The sequence below is a fragment of the Sus scrofa genome, chromosome 9 (assembly GCF_000003025.6).
Source record: "Sus scrofa isolate TJ Tabasco breed Duroc chromosome 9, Sscrofa11.1, whole genome shotgun sequence".
Taxonomy (NCBI): Eukaryota; Metazoa; Chordata; class Mammalia; order Artiodactyla; family Suidae; genus Sus; species Sus scrofa.
The window spans coordinates 39,476,566-39,490,624 of record NC_010451.4 but is presented as its reverse complement, the minus strand read 5'-3'; the positions used below and the strand labels follow the sequence as shown (position 1 = coordinate 39,490,624).

The window sequence follows — 14,059 nt, the reverse complement described above, 5'->3', positions numbered from 1 at the left end:
TTGAAATAGTAGCCTTGAGCTCACAGAAATACCGCAGCATGGCCCCTGGGATCCAAGGCCCTGGGGGTCTTTACTGGTGGCTTGTCCTGACTTGACAGTGACAGCAGCCTGACCTTTGAGCTGTCTTACCTGGGCACCCAGGATATCTGCATGGGCTTCCAAGGAGATGAGACGTGTCATTCCTGACCCAGCGGCCAGGCTATGGCAACGCGACTTGTAATTTTATTCATCAAATTAGGAATCTGGTGCTTTCTTGTGGAAATCGCCTTGGTTCCCCCCAGCCCCACCGGGGGATGGCAGGACAGACAGGGTAGCAAACTAGTTGGGTGCTTGTCCTATCCTCTTGCCCATCCCTTAAATTCCTCTGACACTTTTTCCTCGCAGTGCTCTTGTCTTAAGAGCCTCCTGTTTCTGCGCTGCCTGGAAGCGGGCGCTCTCACCTTGTTCTCCTTGGTGTAACAATGAGGCGATTGTGGTCTGACGTTATGTAACCGTTTCCCTCTGATTCTCTCCTATTCCTGTTTCCATCCAGTTCTTTGCTCCTCTTTCCTGTTCACGCACATGTCTCCAGTCTTTTTTTTTTTGTACCTAGAATAGTCTCACTATTCCCTGTTTGCCTCCACGGGCCTGCTGTTTCCAGGAAATTACATAATGTTCAGTTGAGATGGAAATCTTCTGGAGGATGAAGAGAGTTTAATTACTCATTGGGTAGAAAAGCCAAGTCATTTCTTTATTCAGAGTTGTCCTCTTACACTGATACCATCACTTCTCAAAGGAGCCAGGTCTCTTCCGTCTGGCAGGGGCTCCTTAGGCTGTCAGTGACCCAGATGGGGGAGCACCCGGCTGGCACCACAGGCCCAAGGGGGTGGCCTCGCCGTGGCTCTGGAGGAAGAGGCACCTTCGGTCAGGTCCTGGGGTGAACCGCTCTCTGCACAGAGGCCCACGTGCTCCTCCACTGCGGTGCTGGGACATGCAGGGGGGCTAAGGGGGACGTGGCCTGGTCAGGGACAGTTACAGTGCCGCTGTCTGTATCTCCAGTGGTGGCCCAAAGGCTGAGAAAGCTAGATTTTCCCGTGAAGGACAGCGAAGCGCCCAGCGCCCCTGGGGCTGACAAGAACCACTTCCCGAGACCCAGAGGGCCTGGAGAGGACGCCGGTGAGGTAAGTGCGCACACGGTGGCCGCGCTCCTTCCCTGGGGAGGGCCGAGGGCGGGCGGCGTGGCCTGCGGCTGCGGTGCTCCGGCCTCTCTTGCCTCTCCCTCAGGGTGGTCAAGCGTTCGGGGCCAAGAGTAGATTTTTCAAGCCCATGGGTCTGTTTCTTGTCCTTGGTTTGGGACCACTTTCCCTGGAGGGGCCTGCTTGCCAGTGCTGTCACTCCTGTGGCCTGAGGTCTGTCCGCGCCCCCCACGTGGCTGACAGTGGCTGGTGAAGAGTCGCCTGTTGAGACGGGCTGCTCTCACTGAAGAGACACTTCTCTGCTACGATTCCTCTTGGGTGGTCACGTCCATTCAGTTTTACTGGGTAATAGTCTGAATGTTTTACAAGCCCCGCTTGATGCAGCTCTGGAGGAGGTGTGTCAGGGTTCAAGTTCAGTGAAGCTGGTGCCGGTCGTTGTCCTGGGGCTGTTTGTTAGGAGGGTGATTTACGACTTACATGTATGTTCAGAAAAGCGGTGCAGAGGCTCCCAGCTGTCTGGTGCTGATGTCAGGCTGCATTTAGTTCATTGGGGAGATAATGGCATTCTTGCACCCACTCCATTGGGTTTGTTTGGTGAAGATTCTAACATCAAAAAATTTGTCTTAATCTCTGTGGCTTTTCCTTCATTTTTTGTGAACTGGGGACCTGAGAACCTTTTCCTGTTGTCCAGGCCCCGAACCGCAGTCTTTCATCCTAGAATGTTCCTTCCTTTCATCCTTTCTGCCGTGTTGAACCCTGTTCTCCCAGGGCCGGCGGCTCCCGGCTGTTCCTGCAGTGGCTGCCCTGCGGAGGAAGCGCTGGGGTGACAGTGCTGCTCCCAGCCTCAGCTCCCCTGAGCCCTTGGCGTCCTTACCTCCGTGTCACAGAACTTGGCCTCAGGGGAGGCATTGTGGCGGAATGAATTAGAGCAATAGTTGCACATTTTTCAGGCCTAAGCCACAGATGTCCTTGGGAAGAAAGGAGTTATGTTTTCCTACAAATTCAGGGTCAACTGGCCCTGTCATTCAATGCACAGTTTGCTTCTAACTTGCATGTGGAAGAGTTAAGGCGACCCCTCCAGGGCCGACTTGCTTAAGTCTGGGGGGGCCCCTGATGGCCACTACTTGGGGAAGGAGTCTTAGGTGCCCTTCCTTGAGCCTAGAGCCTTGGTACCTGTGCAGGCGCCTTGTCAGGCACTTGGCAAAACCTCACTTAATCCTTGCCACAGCCCAGTGTGGTGGGTGCTGGCCCCTCTGTTTCTCAGGTGTTCCAGGACCTCACCACAGCTCTGTTCTGTCTCCCCGGGGGTCTTTTCCTGCAGTGGAGGCCTGGCAGTGCTAGCTGCTGAGGCTGCAGATCACATAACTCAGAAAAATCCCCTGCCCCGTGACTCAGGGAGCCTGCGTTTGTTTCACTTAAGGAAAATGACTCCAGGGTGACATGGAAAGGGAATTGGATGTTGCCAGGCAGGGCCCTGCGTGTCAGGGGCCAGCAGCCAAGTGAGTGATCCAGGAAGTCATCCAATTGCAAACCAGAAATTGTTCTTAACCCCTTACTCACTGTCTCGGCACAGCACGTTCATGCATCTGCCTGACTGGGGTCGGAGTGAACGGACCCCACGGCCCAGAGCCTGGGAGCCGCCCCCGAGCCTGCTGGCCTCTGGCCCTGCAGGTGCCCTTTGACGTCAGGGCTTAGGGCCTGCCACTTGGTCCAGGAGAGGTTGGCCCCGGGGGTGAGAACCAGGTCCTCTGGTGCTGAAGGGTGCCAGCCTGGTGCCTCCCAGTCTGGCCCTTGGTGTCTGAGGCAGTCTGCGCTCTGGATGTTGCCTGTGCCCTTGACATGGGACCTGCCGGCCAGCAGAGCGGCAGCCTCGTGCTTCCTGCTGACCCTGGGTCCGCTCAGCGCTCATTCCTGGTGGCAGCCGGGCGGGCCTCCCTCCCAGCCCGGCGGGTGCCCTCCCGGATGGTCCGCCGGCTGCGCTCTGTCAGGCAAGGGTTAACAGAGGATTTGTTTATTGAATCACGAAGTAGCTGTCACATGATTTTAATCAAAATACCATTTCCCTGACAACAGTGATGTCAGGCTTGTTATTGCAGGAAGAAGCAGCTGGGAGGACAGTCGGGCTCCGTCGAGCCCGGCTTGGAGACTGAAGTCAAGTGAAGCATCCTAAGTAGTGGCCGCAGGCGCGGATGCGCCGAATGTGCCCTCCCCTCCCTCTCTGTCCCACGGTCTGCCCCGCATCCCCTGCCTCCGCTGAGGTGGCACCTCTTGCATCCCTTCCTCCTTCTACCCTTGTTTCCCCTTCTCGGCTCTGCAGTGTTCTACTAGCATCTCTGGCACCTGTCCCCCCGCATGTTCTAAAGCAGCATGTGCCCGTGAACCTGGCAGTTCAGCTCGCCTGAGGTGGGGGCCGTTCTGCAGCTTGGGAATCTTGGCTCTCTCTGCAGCCAGCTTCCTGGAAGAGGGGCTGCTTGTCTTGTCCTTTTCTCCTCAGAGCAGGTTAGGGGGCCCCGGTGCTGCCCAGGGGTTTCCAGGGCAGTTCCAAGGAGCTTGGCTGTGCCTGCCTAAGGCTAAGGGCTCTGTAAGGGCCAACCTTGGGGTCAGAGGATCGGTTTTCTTGAACCCAGAAAGGAGGCCTGAGTCCAGTGCAGCTGAGGCCTGACCACAGAGGCAGGGCCAGTGGAGTGGTGGCCTCAGGCTCTGGCTCCTCTCTGCCCTTCCCCGATGTGGGGGGTTGGGGACCAGGCCGTCCTCTACCCAGGAGCTTGGCTTAATAGTTGAGATGGATGGCAAAGGCCTCCTGGGTGGGGTAGGAATTCTCAGGGATGTTCTTTGACCTGCGGTACCCAGGGCTGGTGCTGCCCAGAACTCATCACTGAAAACGAAGAAATCCTGGGCAAAGTCGTTGGTTCTCAACCGGGAGCAGGTGCTTGGAATAGGGCCCCCACCCTTAAGTCTGTGAGGACGTTTCCCAGGCAGCAGGCAGCCATCTTGGGTCCAGTGCTGGGGGAGTCAAGAGTCAGAACAAGGCAGGCGGAGGTGAGGCACTGTGATGAGCCATCAGACGGAGTCCTCTGCGTGCTTTCTTGTTGAGGGCAGTGCGAGGCCAGGCCACATTTGAATTTCACATAGAGCTGAATTTAAGTCAGCTAGTCCATGATCCCATGTTAGCATTGGGGCACGAGCCTTTGCAGTGGTTTGCCTAGGTTAGTGGCAGGGCTGGGAGTGGTGCCAGGGGCTGGGACTCTGCCAGAGGCTCCCTGCTGCCTCCTGGGCTGTCCCAACTGCAGAGAACGAGTGGGCCCCACCCTGCCTGGAGGGTCTTTCTGGGCAGAGTGGCTGTTCCAGGGGGTGGGTGGGGGAAGTTGGGCTCTGTTCTCCCAAACTCCTGGCCCAGCCCTTTTGTCTTTGGGGCCTCCTCCAGCTGCCTGTCTGCCTGCCCTTTGGCCCTCTTTGCTGGCACAGGAATCCTGATAAACACATGGGCTTCTCTAGTGACCCGAGGGCAGTTGCAGTGGGCCGCAGACTGGGGTGGGCTGGCTGTGAACTCAGGCTCCCATGGCACATGCGCTTCTAGGAAAGGCCTCGGGCTGTCCTTGGGTTTGGTTGCCTCCCATTCCCAAGCTGGACAGGTGGTCCTGGCCCAGTGATGGACTTACTCCTGAGGGCCACTCTCCTCCTCCTCCTCTTCCTCCCTCCTCCTCTCAAAGCCTGCCTTGGAGGGAGAGCAACTCGATCCTGCCTTTGAGCGGCTGGGTCCCTAGTACCTCTTTCTTCTGCGCCCGGATTTTCTGAGCTCTCTGCCCAGACAGTGCCTGGGGCCCAGCAGCAGGGGGAGTCGGCTTTCCGTGGTGCAGGGTCCTTCCTGCCTGCATCTGGGTTCTTTGCCTGGTGGCTCAGCCCTGTGGCTGCCTCGCCCTGGGCTGCAGACCAGCCCTGAGTCAGCACGTCTAGGCAGGTCCCCAGAACTTTACCAAAGGGAGGTTCCTCTGTCCTCCAGGGATAGTGGCAGCTGGTGGTCCAGGGAATCCTGCTGCATTGGTGGACTGGGACATTGTGTTAGTCGAATGGCTGGAGGCCCACAGCAAGCTCTCCGCTTGGCCTGGCCTGGTTTGGGGTTTGGCCTCAGTGATTTGTGGGGAACCTGCGTTGGAACAGGTATGCCAGTGATGGCTAGTATCTGAGGTGAGGGTCCAACCTCTTCACTTTTAAGTCAAGCCCAAGGGACACTGTCTCCTGAGGGACACTGCAGAGTATGAGCCCTGTGCAACGGTCTGTCCGTCCACTTGGCCTTGTCGGTTTTTTGAAGTGACATCACTAGGGCCAGAATGAGCTGGGCAGAGCAGCTGTTGCCTGTGCAGGTGACATTTATCTTGTAGCTGTGTGGCACTCAGGATTTAGCGCACAAAGCCCAGAACTCCCTCCCATGGTGCCCTGGGGCTGCGGGCAGAGCAGGGAGAGTGCTCTCTCCCTCATCCCGGTCCACCCAGGGAGATGGCAGGTGGAGATGCTGATGCTTGGGGTGGAAACCTCCAACCCCACGAATGGGCCTTAGGGGGTTCAGGAACCACCTCCTCCCCTGGGATTACCTGTTTAAAGCTGTATATCCGTGTACACATTTCCTAGGAAGAGGATCCAAAGCTTTTATCAGCATGTCAGAGGGATCTGAGCAACCTCAATTTCAGGGCTAGGGAGGTAGAAAGGAGCAGATGGCCCACAACTAGCGGTGATGGAGGCGGGCTCTGGTGAGTGGCACTGCGGACGCCGAGTTGCTTTGGAAGTGTGGGTGCTGCTGACAAGCTCTAGACCCCAGGTCACCCTTGCCCCATTCTCCACCCTACGCTAAGCCTTTGGCTCCCAAAGGCCACTGGACCAAAGGTTATTCTGGAGAATGTGAAGGTCAAGGGCTTGACTGGCTGCTAAACTTCTGTCCAGTTTCTGCTGGCAGGTCTGTTATTTTTGCCTGCACCTTGGACACTAGAGTTGTTTTTGGCAACAGAAAATCCAAATGATGGAGAAATTTGGTGGGAAAGGGGAAAAGTTTGCAAAACAGCATTATTGCAATTGAGTGCTTTTCCTTAAAAAAAAAAAAAAAAAAAAAAAAGGCAGTTGAAACACAGTGTTGCTGAGTTCTTTGATAGCGCAACAGAGATAATGGCAGTTGGGGGACAGGCCTGGAAGGGGTGCCGGGGCAGCGGGACGAGCGGGTGGAGCGCGCTGCCCTCTCCCTGCCCGTGGCCGTCACTGCCAGGCCAGGCTGCCCCTCCCGCCCTGGCCGGCAGGTGGTCCCTCGGTTTGGGAGCAGTCTCCGGGCTCAACTGGAATGGTCTGACGGAAGCCAAAGCTTAAACTTGCTGCCAGAAAGTAGGATTTAATACTGCCCTTTCACTCAGGGTCTGGCACCCAAACAATTGTCAATGTGTGAGCGCGGCGCTGCAGGCCTCAGCAAACGGGCTCCCCGGCACCCGAGGGCCCTGGGCTGCTTCCTGTCCCCAGGAGGGGGCCAGAGTGTGTGTGTGGGGGGTTGCATGTGTGCTGAAGCCCTGTGAGCCTTTTGCAGAGGTGTGCCATTGTCAGGGCCGGGATCTTGCTGGTCCCGTTCCCACCCGGTGCTGTGCTGTGCCGTGCCACTTGCTGGTCGTTGGGGAGCCCCCCAGGCCAGGCGCGGCCAGGCGCGGCCAGGCGCGCAGGCTGCGGCCAGTGGCGCTTCCGTCAGCGTCAGCGCTCTGCAGCAGCTCCCCGTCCGGGTGATTTCAGAGCAAGGTATTATTTACCCTGCTGACGTCAATGAGAACATATTATCCACTGTCCTTTTCTGCAGCTGAAATGAGCACCAGAGCTCAGGGAACACAGCCACCTTCCATACTTTTCAAAATTCCACCCGAGGCCCTATCTCACCCGCCTGACACTGACATTCATCTCACCCAGGCTCTTAGAAAACAAGTTGTTTTTATTTTAATTCAAGAGGGTTGGAAACGTAAAAACAGTACATTTTCCTTGCAGAAAATTACCCTATTTAAATTACCGTCTGATACAAAGATCATTTATTAAACTGCATTTTAGGCAATTTACTAACATTGAGTGACAGGTTACATTTTGATGTCTTTTTCACATTGGAGCTATTACGATTTGTACTCAATATACCAAAGCTATTGAACTCACCATTTTTTCTTAGTAATTAAAAAAAAAAAGCACACAGAAAAAAATAACTGCAATTAATTTTATCAAAAGTAACTCTTTCACAAACCGAACATCCAGCAGAGACCACCCTCCTCCCTTCAGAAATAAGCAAATAATCTTGCCCTTTCTACAAAGTGCAAATCTCTCTGTATCACTTTTATGTCCTAAATTGCAGTTCCCAAAGAGAAGCCAACCTCCTTTTCTGTCTGGTTCTTTCCCCCCCTCAGAGATCTTGGTGGAGGCCGATTCCTTTCAGCGTCACTGGTGGGACGGTATCACCACGTGCATTTCCTTGGTTGAGCAAATCCTGAACAGATAGGCATCACACAGCCAGTGGCAAGTCCCAGTTATCTGTGTTTGCTAACGTAACACTATTCCGATCTGGGGTCATATTTTTCCAGGATGTTATTTTGTACTTCTATTTTTAAAGCTCCTCCCTACCCACCCACTTTGCCTCTGAAAAGACAAAAGTATGCAATCGAAGTGTTTGTGTGTGTTTTTTAACCCGAAAAAAAGTGCCTGATCAGGTGCCCACTTCTCCCTGGTGGGCCTTAACTGTAAAGACACTTTACACCCCTCTCCAGGAATGAGCTGAGTTCCCAATTCTTCCCCTAGCCGCCCGCCCCCCGCCCCGCCCCGTGGTTGTGTCTGTTGGCCTGCAGTGGTGGCCAGAGCAATATAATTTGGCCCCTTGGCAATCAGGTGTGTTCTTGTAGCACTTACTTCTGTAGGAAATAACTGCACTGGGTAACGTGCAGAAACGAGTCCTCTTCGATATGAACCCAAGCCTTGGGTCAACTGGAGCCTAGAAGAATGGCCATCTGAGCTGCCCCTTTAGTCTCATGCACGCAGGGTCGCCTGAAAACTGCAGCTGTTACCTGGAGGCCACCTCTTCCCCCCAAGCCAGGCAGCTGGCAAGTGGGAATAAGGTTTTGGGGACGGCGCATTCACCCAGTGCTTCACCAAGATGGGGCCTTTGTTTATACAGCCGTTTGCTCATGAAGAGAGTCAACTGCTGCTACCCGGGAGCAGAAAGCCAGAAAACCCAGGAGCTTGTCTGCGCTCCTCCACTCGTGAGCCCTGTGGCCAGGACAAGTCACATCCCTTCCCAGAGCTTTGGTTTCCTCGGCTCTGAACATGAGGGCTGTCTGCTCCCTAATTTCAGAGTATTGTTGTGAGGACTAGAAGAGATTACTTGTGAAAGCGCTTAGTAAATGAACGTACGAATAGAAGCTGTTTGGACGAACAAGCTGAGTATCTGGGCAGGAACCAGCAAACCCATCACTGGCTGTGGGCAGGGCTGCTGCCTTTCAACATCTTTGCCATGGTAGGTGCCTGACTCTGCCCAGATGAGATGCGAACATAGACGGTGGGATGACTCGGCAGCTGGGAGCCTTCTGGAACAGGCCTGGCTGCCTTAATGGGGCGAAATGGTAAAACAGAGGTGAGGGGCTTTGAGAACAGGGAAGCAGGGGGCCCCCGGGGCGCGGGCTGAGGGTCAGAGCTGGGGTCAGTCTCTTCCCTGGGACCACCACCGAACCTGCCAGAAGGGCCATGTAAAACTGTTACGGTTTTCCTCGTCCGGTGTAGAAAGAGGGGCAGAGGACACTGCTCTCGTCTTGCACACATCACTCTGAAGAGAAGTTCTGTAAAAATCTCCAGAAGCAACGAGATGCTCAAAGATCCCTGTCTACACAGTGACTCCAGCTTACTAGCTGTTCTCCACTTTCCCCTCTGATGTCCAGGCACACAGACCGAGCGGCGCGGGTGGCTTCCGAGGAGGCAGCAGAAGCAGCCCAGCCGAGGGGTCCAGATGCAGCCAAGGTCAGCCCTGGCACACGGGCCCCACAGCCACTCACTGGGACTGCTGTTGTCACGTGACCCTCCGTGTTGTCTCAGAGGAGGAGGAATGTGAAGAACTTTCTGGAGTGTGATTGTCCTTTAGGCAACAGGGAGCTTAAGCATAACCACCGACACAGGTTTTTAAATGTAATCCGGAGCTGCAAATCCCCACCCCAACCCAGAGCCCAGTGTTTCCCTGGGGCTTGACTGGAGGTGGGCAGGCCCTGCAAAGGAAACCATTCATTCCTCAAGTCCAGGTGTGGGGCCTGCCCGGGGCTGCTCTGAGCAGTCTGCCCCAGGCCCCTGACCCGCCAGAACGAGGCTGCTGCCTTTCTCCTGTCCTTGTTTCTGGCTGGCCAGCAGTCACTCTCCAGCCGAGAAGACACCCTGCTTCCCAACTCTTCACAATTAGGCAGAACTCATCTCTCCCAGAACGCCCCCTTTCAGGGGGCAGAGAGGAAGAGGCCAGTGCCACCATGAGTCACTTCTGCAGAGGGTGACACTCCCACGAGGTGGTCCCCCCTTCCCCACAGGGCACTGGCCCCCCATTCCTCTAAGGGGGGAATGGTCCCGTCCCAGGCCCCTGCCTGACTGACTCAGGACACGGCTCAGACACTTGGGGGTTCTTTATTTCTGAGGAAGAAAGGGACTCTGACCTTCTCTTTCCTGGGAGGCAAAGTCTGATGCAGAAAGAAAGGAGTCCTTTAGTTCCACCTCCTCGTCCTCCGTGGTGGGCCCGGACGCTTCCCCGACGGGGGGAACGGCAGGGTGGTTGGGATGGAGACCCTTCTGCCTCCTCTCTGTTCCCAAGGCAGCAAGAGGGCAGTGCGGGCCTGGGCGGCGCAGAGGTGGCAGGTGGCTGGGGACCGTCAGGGGGGCTCACAGTTTCGGGCGGGACACCCACCCTGTCTGTTGTGCTAACGGGCTCTGTCTGCCTTACAGGGACCAGCATACCAGCTGCATGTCAATACTAGAGACACACCTGCCCAACTGGAAACTGCAGAACGAGTGCATTTTTCCCAAAGCAGAGACTAAAACCCCTGGATTTAAAAAAAAACAAAAACATAAACAAAATAAAGTACCACACATATTGCACTTTTTGCTGAATGACATTTTTACCTCACGTTCATCTCACCAAAGTCTCTTCAGAGGAGCCTGGTTTACAAGATCATAAAGCTCAAGGGTATCATACAGTAGTGTACACACCGCTCATGGGAAACAGACCGGAAAGCAAGTCAGTATTTCAGAGGACCTCTCATAAAAAGCGTAGTACTAAGCCTTCTTAGTGTTACTTTCGTATTTGTGAAGAGAAAACCGCTTGGAGGTGCACACAGGTCCCTAGTCAGGGGTCAGAGCAACGGGGATGACCAGACGGGGCGGGAAACGCCTGACTGGCCAACAGAACCAGTCTCCTCTCACCGTGAGCTTGCATCTCAGCGAATACAGATGGTTAGGGAATCCCTTGATTTCTGCTTGGAGTAAAGGAGAAAAGCAAACGGCAGCTTCCAACACAGTCCAACAGGGCTCACGCTGTTCCCCAGGTGAGGGCCTGCCCTGCGGTGTGTCGGTCCCCCGCCCCAGGGTGTGCCCCGTGTCCATCTCCCGGCCTTGAACCCCCACATCCTCCCCGCTGCTTCATCTGTCAGCTTTCCTGGGCTAAGTGGCCCCGTGGGCAGCAGCCTCTATGTCCACCTGTAGCTCAGCCATTCCTGCAACTCTGAAATGAGCTGGTAGGCATTTTAATTTCATAAATATTATAGCGCTTCTGTAGAATATTCTGGGAAAACATCCTTTAGTCTAAACAAACCAAGCCCTATTTTATAACTGGCTTATTTTGCAAAGACTTAAAACAGATTAGACATCTTAATGAAAGGATCTCTTACGTGATGTCTCTTTCACGCAATCATCCATCTTAAGCATGAGGAGGAATAAAGAGACCAAAGAAGGAACCTGACTCTTCCTGGATCCTTGCTGCATGCTGTCAAATCACAAAAGTGCGTCCTCAACACCACCCTTTCTTGCTCACAGCCAGAGCGCAGCCCCAAGCCAGGGCCTCTGCGGCGCGTCCTCGAGCCAGAACAGAACTCCTTAGACCTTCCACGCTTCTCCTCACCTGCCTGGACACGTACTACAAAGAGGAAAGGCAACTTAAAGGTGTTTTCTAGATGCAGCATCAGTGTAGTATCTCTCTTCTTTGTGCTTTAAGGAAGATGCTTTGTGCTTCACGCATTCGTCTGCTGACAGGACAAGCCATCCGAAAGGACCGAAACAAGAGTCTTTGTAAATAATACTGAATTTGTAACACTCGGATGTCCCTGTCCAAACGACAGGTGATTCATCCCTTCTAGGGATACCGTCAACTAGCAGTAGCATCCACTGTGTACTTACTCTGATGACTGAATTGTAAGGGTTAAGTTTTTCTAGTAATATCACGTGTTTGGCAGATGATCTGCTTAAATGGTTAACACATCTGTGGTTTTTTGAATATTGCTGTAATACTTGAACATTTCATTACAAGTCAGAACTCTAAGGAAATTAAGGATGTAATTCCCACATGGTGGAAACAGACTCTGAAGTGACTTTGGATTTAGCATCGACATAAATGGAAAACTGTTGGTTTCTACAGAAAAGAAATCATTAAAGCATGATCTGGGGGGAAAAGGCACAGCACTACCACTTCACATGGGAGATAAAAGTTCATTTTCCTTGTCCTTAAGATTTCTAAGCCCTATATGAAACTGTCCGGATATACACAGCTCAGTAAACGACCAGCAACATCTAGGGTAAAGTCAAAGTAGTCATTACATTTAAAAGAGACGCCAGGTCCTCGAAAAACCAACGGCCCCAAACCAGAAGTCTCAGGGGAAGATGTGCGGGAAGAGCCCGCCTTCCCTGGCCCAGGGCTGCTGCTCTCGGTGGGTTCTTGAGTTTCCTGCCCCTGGTCTCCACCGCAGTATGTCTCTCGGTTCCACCGGCGACATCTTTGGAGCCCTGAGGACACTCTGTACCCCAGGGCACTGTCCGAAGAGGTCTGTCACCTGTTCTCAGGTGAAGGCGACTGCCAGTCTCAGGGGTCAGTACCCACTGTTATCTAGTGGCCCCTGAAACAAAGCTTTCGCTCTAACGCTTTGCAGTGGTCTTGGGGACAACTTGCATCAGCAGCTCAGAACTTACAATTCAATGACAGAGTACAGCTTTCCTTTATTTCCTGTGCATCACATTTCAATATGTATTCTTGATTTGCCTTTAAGGAGCATGCTATTGCTTGGCTTCAGTGAAAAATATATTGCCTTTTTGGGGGGGGGGGCGCTACGTGTCATGGCACACATTTGTTCCTGTTTTCACCAAGGTTCCCTCGATAATGAATTGATAACAGTTCGATGTAAAACCTAGGTCTGGATGTTCACTTCTTACAAAAACATTTGTTGGTTCCTCTGATGAGTGCTCGCTCCACCTGACCTGAGGGCACGAGCTGCAGCCTAAAACTATGGTCCAGCACTTGCCACAGAAAACCGTGGTGGGACGGCCAGGAAGGAGGTGAGAGCCACCGGACAAGGCCCTCGGATGCCAGTTGGGCGACTTGATTTTTTTTCCCCCACTAGGGAAAGGGCAGGAAAATGAGCTTCAAATTTAAAAGGCTGGAGTAAAAATAGAAATCCACACTCTTTCTTCACCTGAGCCGCCTCACTTCCTGTGCTGAGGTTAGTTCACCAGGACGCAGCCGCCGTGCGGGGGGTCCACGGCTTCTAGCATTTCGCAATCGAAGAGTCCAGGGGGCTCGGAGAGGGCCAGCGGGTGGTAGCCGGAGGGGGCCTCCTGCGGTCCGGAGCTCCTGGGACGGTCCGGCGCGGCCACGCCGCTCTGCGGGGCTCCATCCAGGGGGTAGGGACCGGGAGCAGGGAAGTCCGGCTCGGGGGAGGCCGCGCCCGGCAGCTCGCAAGTCTGATAGGAGAACGGTAGGGGCGCCGGGGCGGCGCCCGACGGCGGAGCGGGCGGCGGAGGCGGGGGCAGCGGAGGCGCGGCCCGAGGGCCCGGCGAGGAGGGCAGGGGCGGCAGCCGCATCTCCGGGTACTGGCCGAGGAAAGGGCTGTACTGCATCTGCTCGGGGCCGGGCTCCAGGACGGGGCTCAGGGGCGGGGGGAGGCCGAAGGGCGGCGGCTGCGACGGCGGGGGCGGCTCCTGGTGGGGAAGGGGCTGTGGGTACGAGCGCTCTGCTATCTGCATCTGATTAAAATATGCCTGCAGCTGAGACTGTTTCTGGAGGAAGAGCCGCTTCTGTTGGAGTCTAAGTTGGCAATAACCAAAAGAAAGAATTTTAACTCTTCTTCAGTGACGGCAATTTTAACGTAAATCCAGTATCAGGCATTAGCGTCCGTCCTCCCACGTCTCTCTTTCCCACGGCAGGAAGAAAAAAAAAGGGGGGGTAGGAACCAGTCGGGTTTGGTTTCCTAAACCCAGTCTTGCTTTCTGTCCCCCCATTCCGACCAGTCCCTCAGTGCTCAAGGGAACACGAATTCCTTTTCTCTAAGACTCAAGATTTTCCTCCCTAGGAAGCAAGAGGCAGATTTCCCACCTGGAGGGTTTTGAAGTGGGGGGTGACACCCTGGTCTCTGGGGGTGTCCATAGGTTGATGGATTAGGGCACTTCTGCCTTGGCCAACATGCTTCTACTTGTGAGGCCTGGGGGCACGAATTACGAAGGGGGAGGACAGAGCCCTTCTCTGCAGTGTAACTCACTTAAATCCTGAACATGCGGCCTATTCATAAGCCAAAGGGGAAATGCTAGAAGAAAGGAAAACAAAGCCCATTTAGGGCTGCTAGTCCCTGCTGGCCTAGACTCCACGGGCAGCGGAAATCTCTGTC

The 14,059-nt window shown here is 54.5% G+C and overlaps 2 protein-coding genes across 7 annotated transcripts in view; one reads left to right on the top strand and one right to left on the bottom strand.

Moving 5' to 3' along the window:
• The window catches only part of PPP2R1B (protein phosphatase 2 scaffold subunit Abeta), a 39,734-nt gene extending 28,149 nt beyond the window's left edge, over positions 1–11,585 (top strand). Inside the window, exons 15-18 of one of the 3 annotated variants that reach the window (XM_013979368.2) lie at positions 1,039–1,160; positions 6,833–6,842; positions 9,109–9,179; positions 10,140–10,289. In XM_013979368.2, the coding sequence (XP_013834822.2) occupies positions 1,039–1,160; positions 6,833–6,842; positions 9,109–9,179; positions 10,140–10,232 (296 nt within the window). In that variant the 3' untranslated portion in view covers positions 10,233–10,289. Of the gene's footprint in view, positions 1–1,038; positions 1,161–3,248; positions 6,280–6,832; positions 6,843–9,100; positions 9,180–10,139 lie in introns of those variants that run through there. The other 2 variants (XM_005667316.3, XM_021062773.1) reach the window with 2 other exon arrangements.
• Positions 7,106–14,059, bottom strand: part of SIK2 (salt inducible kinase 2) — a 114,965-nt gene continuing 108,011 nt past the window's right edge. For 3 of the 4 annotated variants that reach the window (XM_021062768.1, XM_021062769.1, XM_021062770.1), the window contains one exon: positions 7,106–13,482. In XM_021062768.1, the coding sequence (XP_020918427.1) occupies positions 12,900–13,482 (583 nt within the window). In that variant the 3' untranslated portion in view covers positions 7,106–12,899. The remainder of the gene's footprint in view (positions 13,483–14,059) is intronic. The other variant, XM_021062772.1, reaches the window with a different exon arrangement.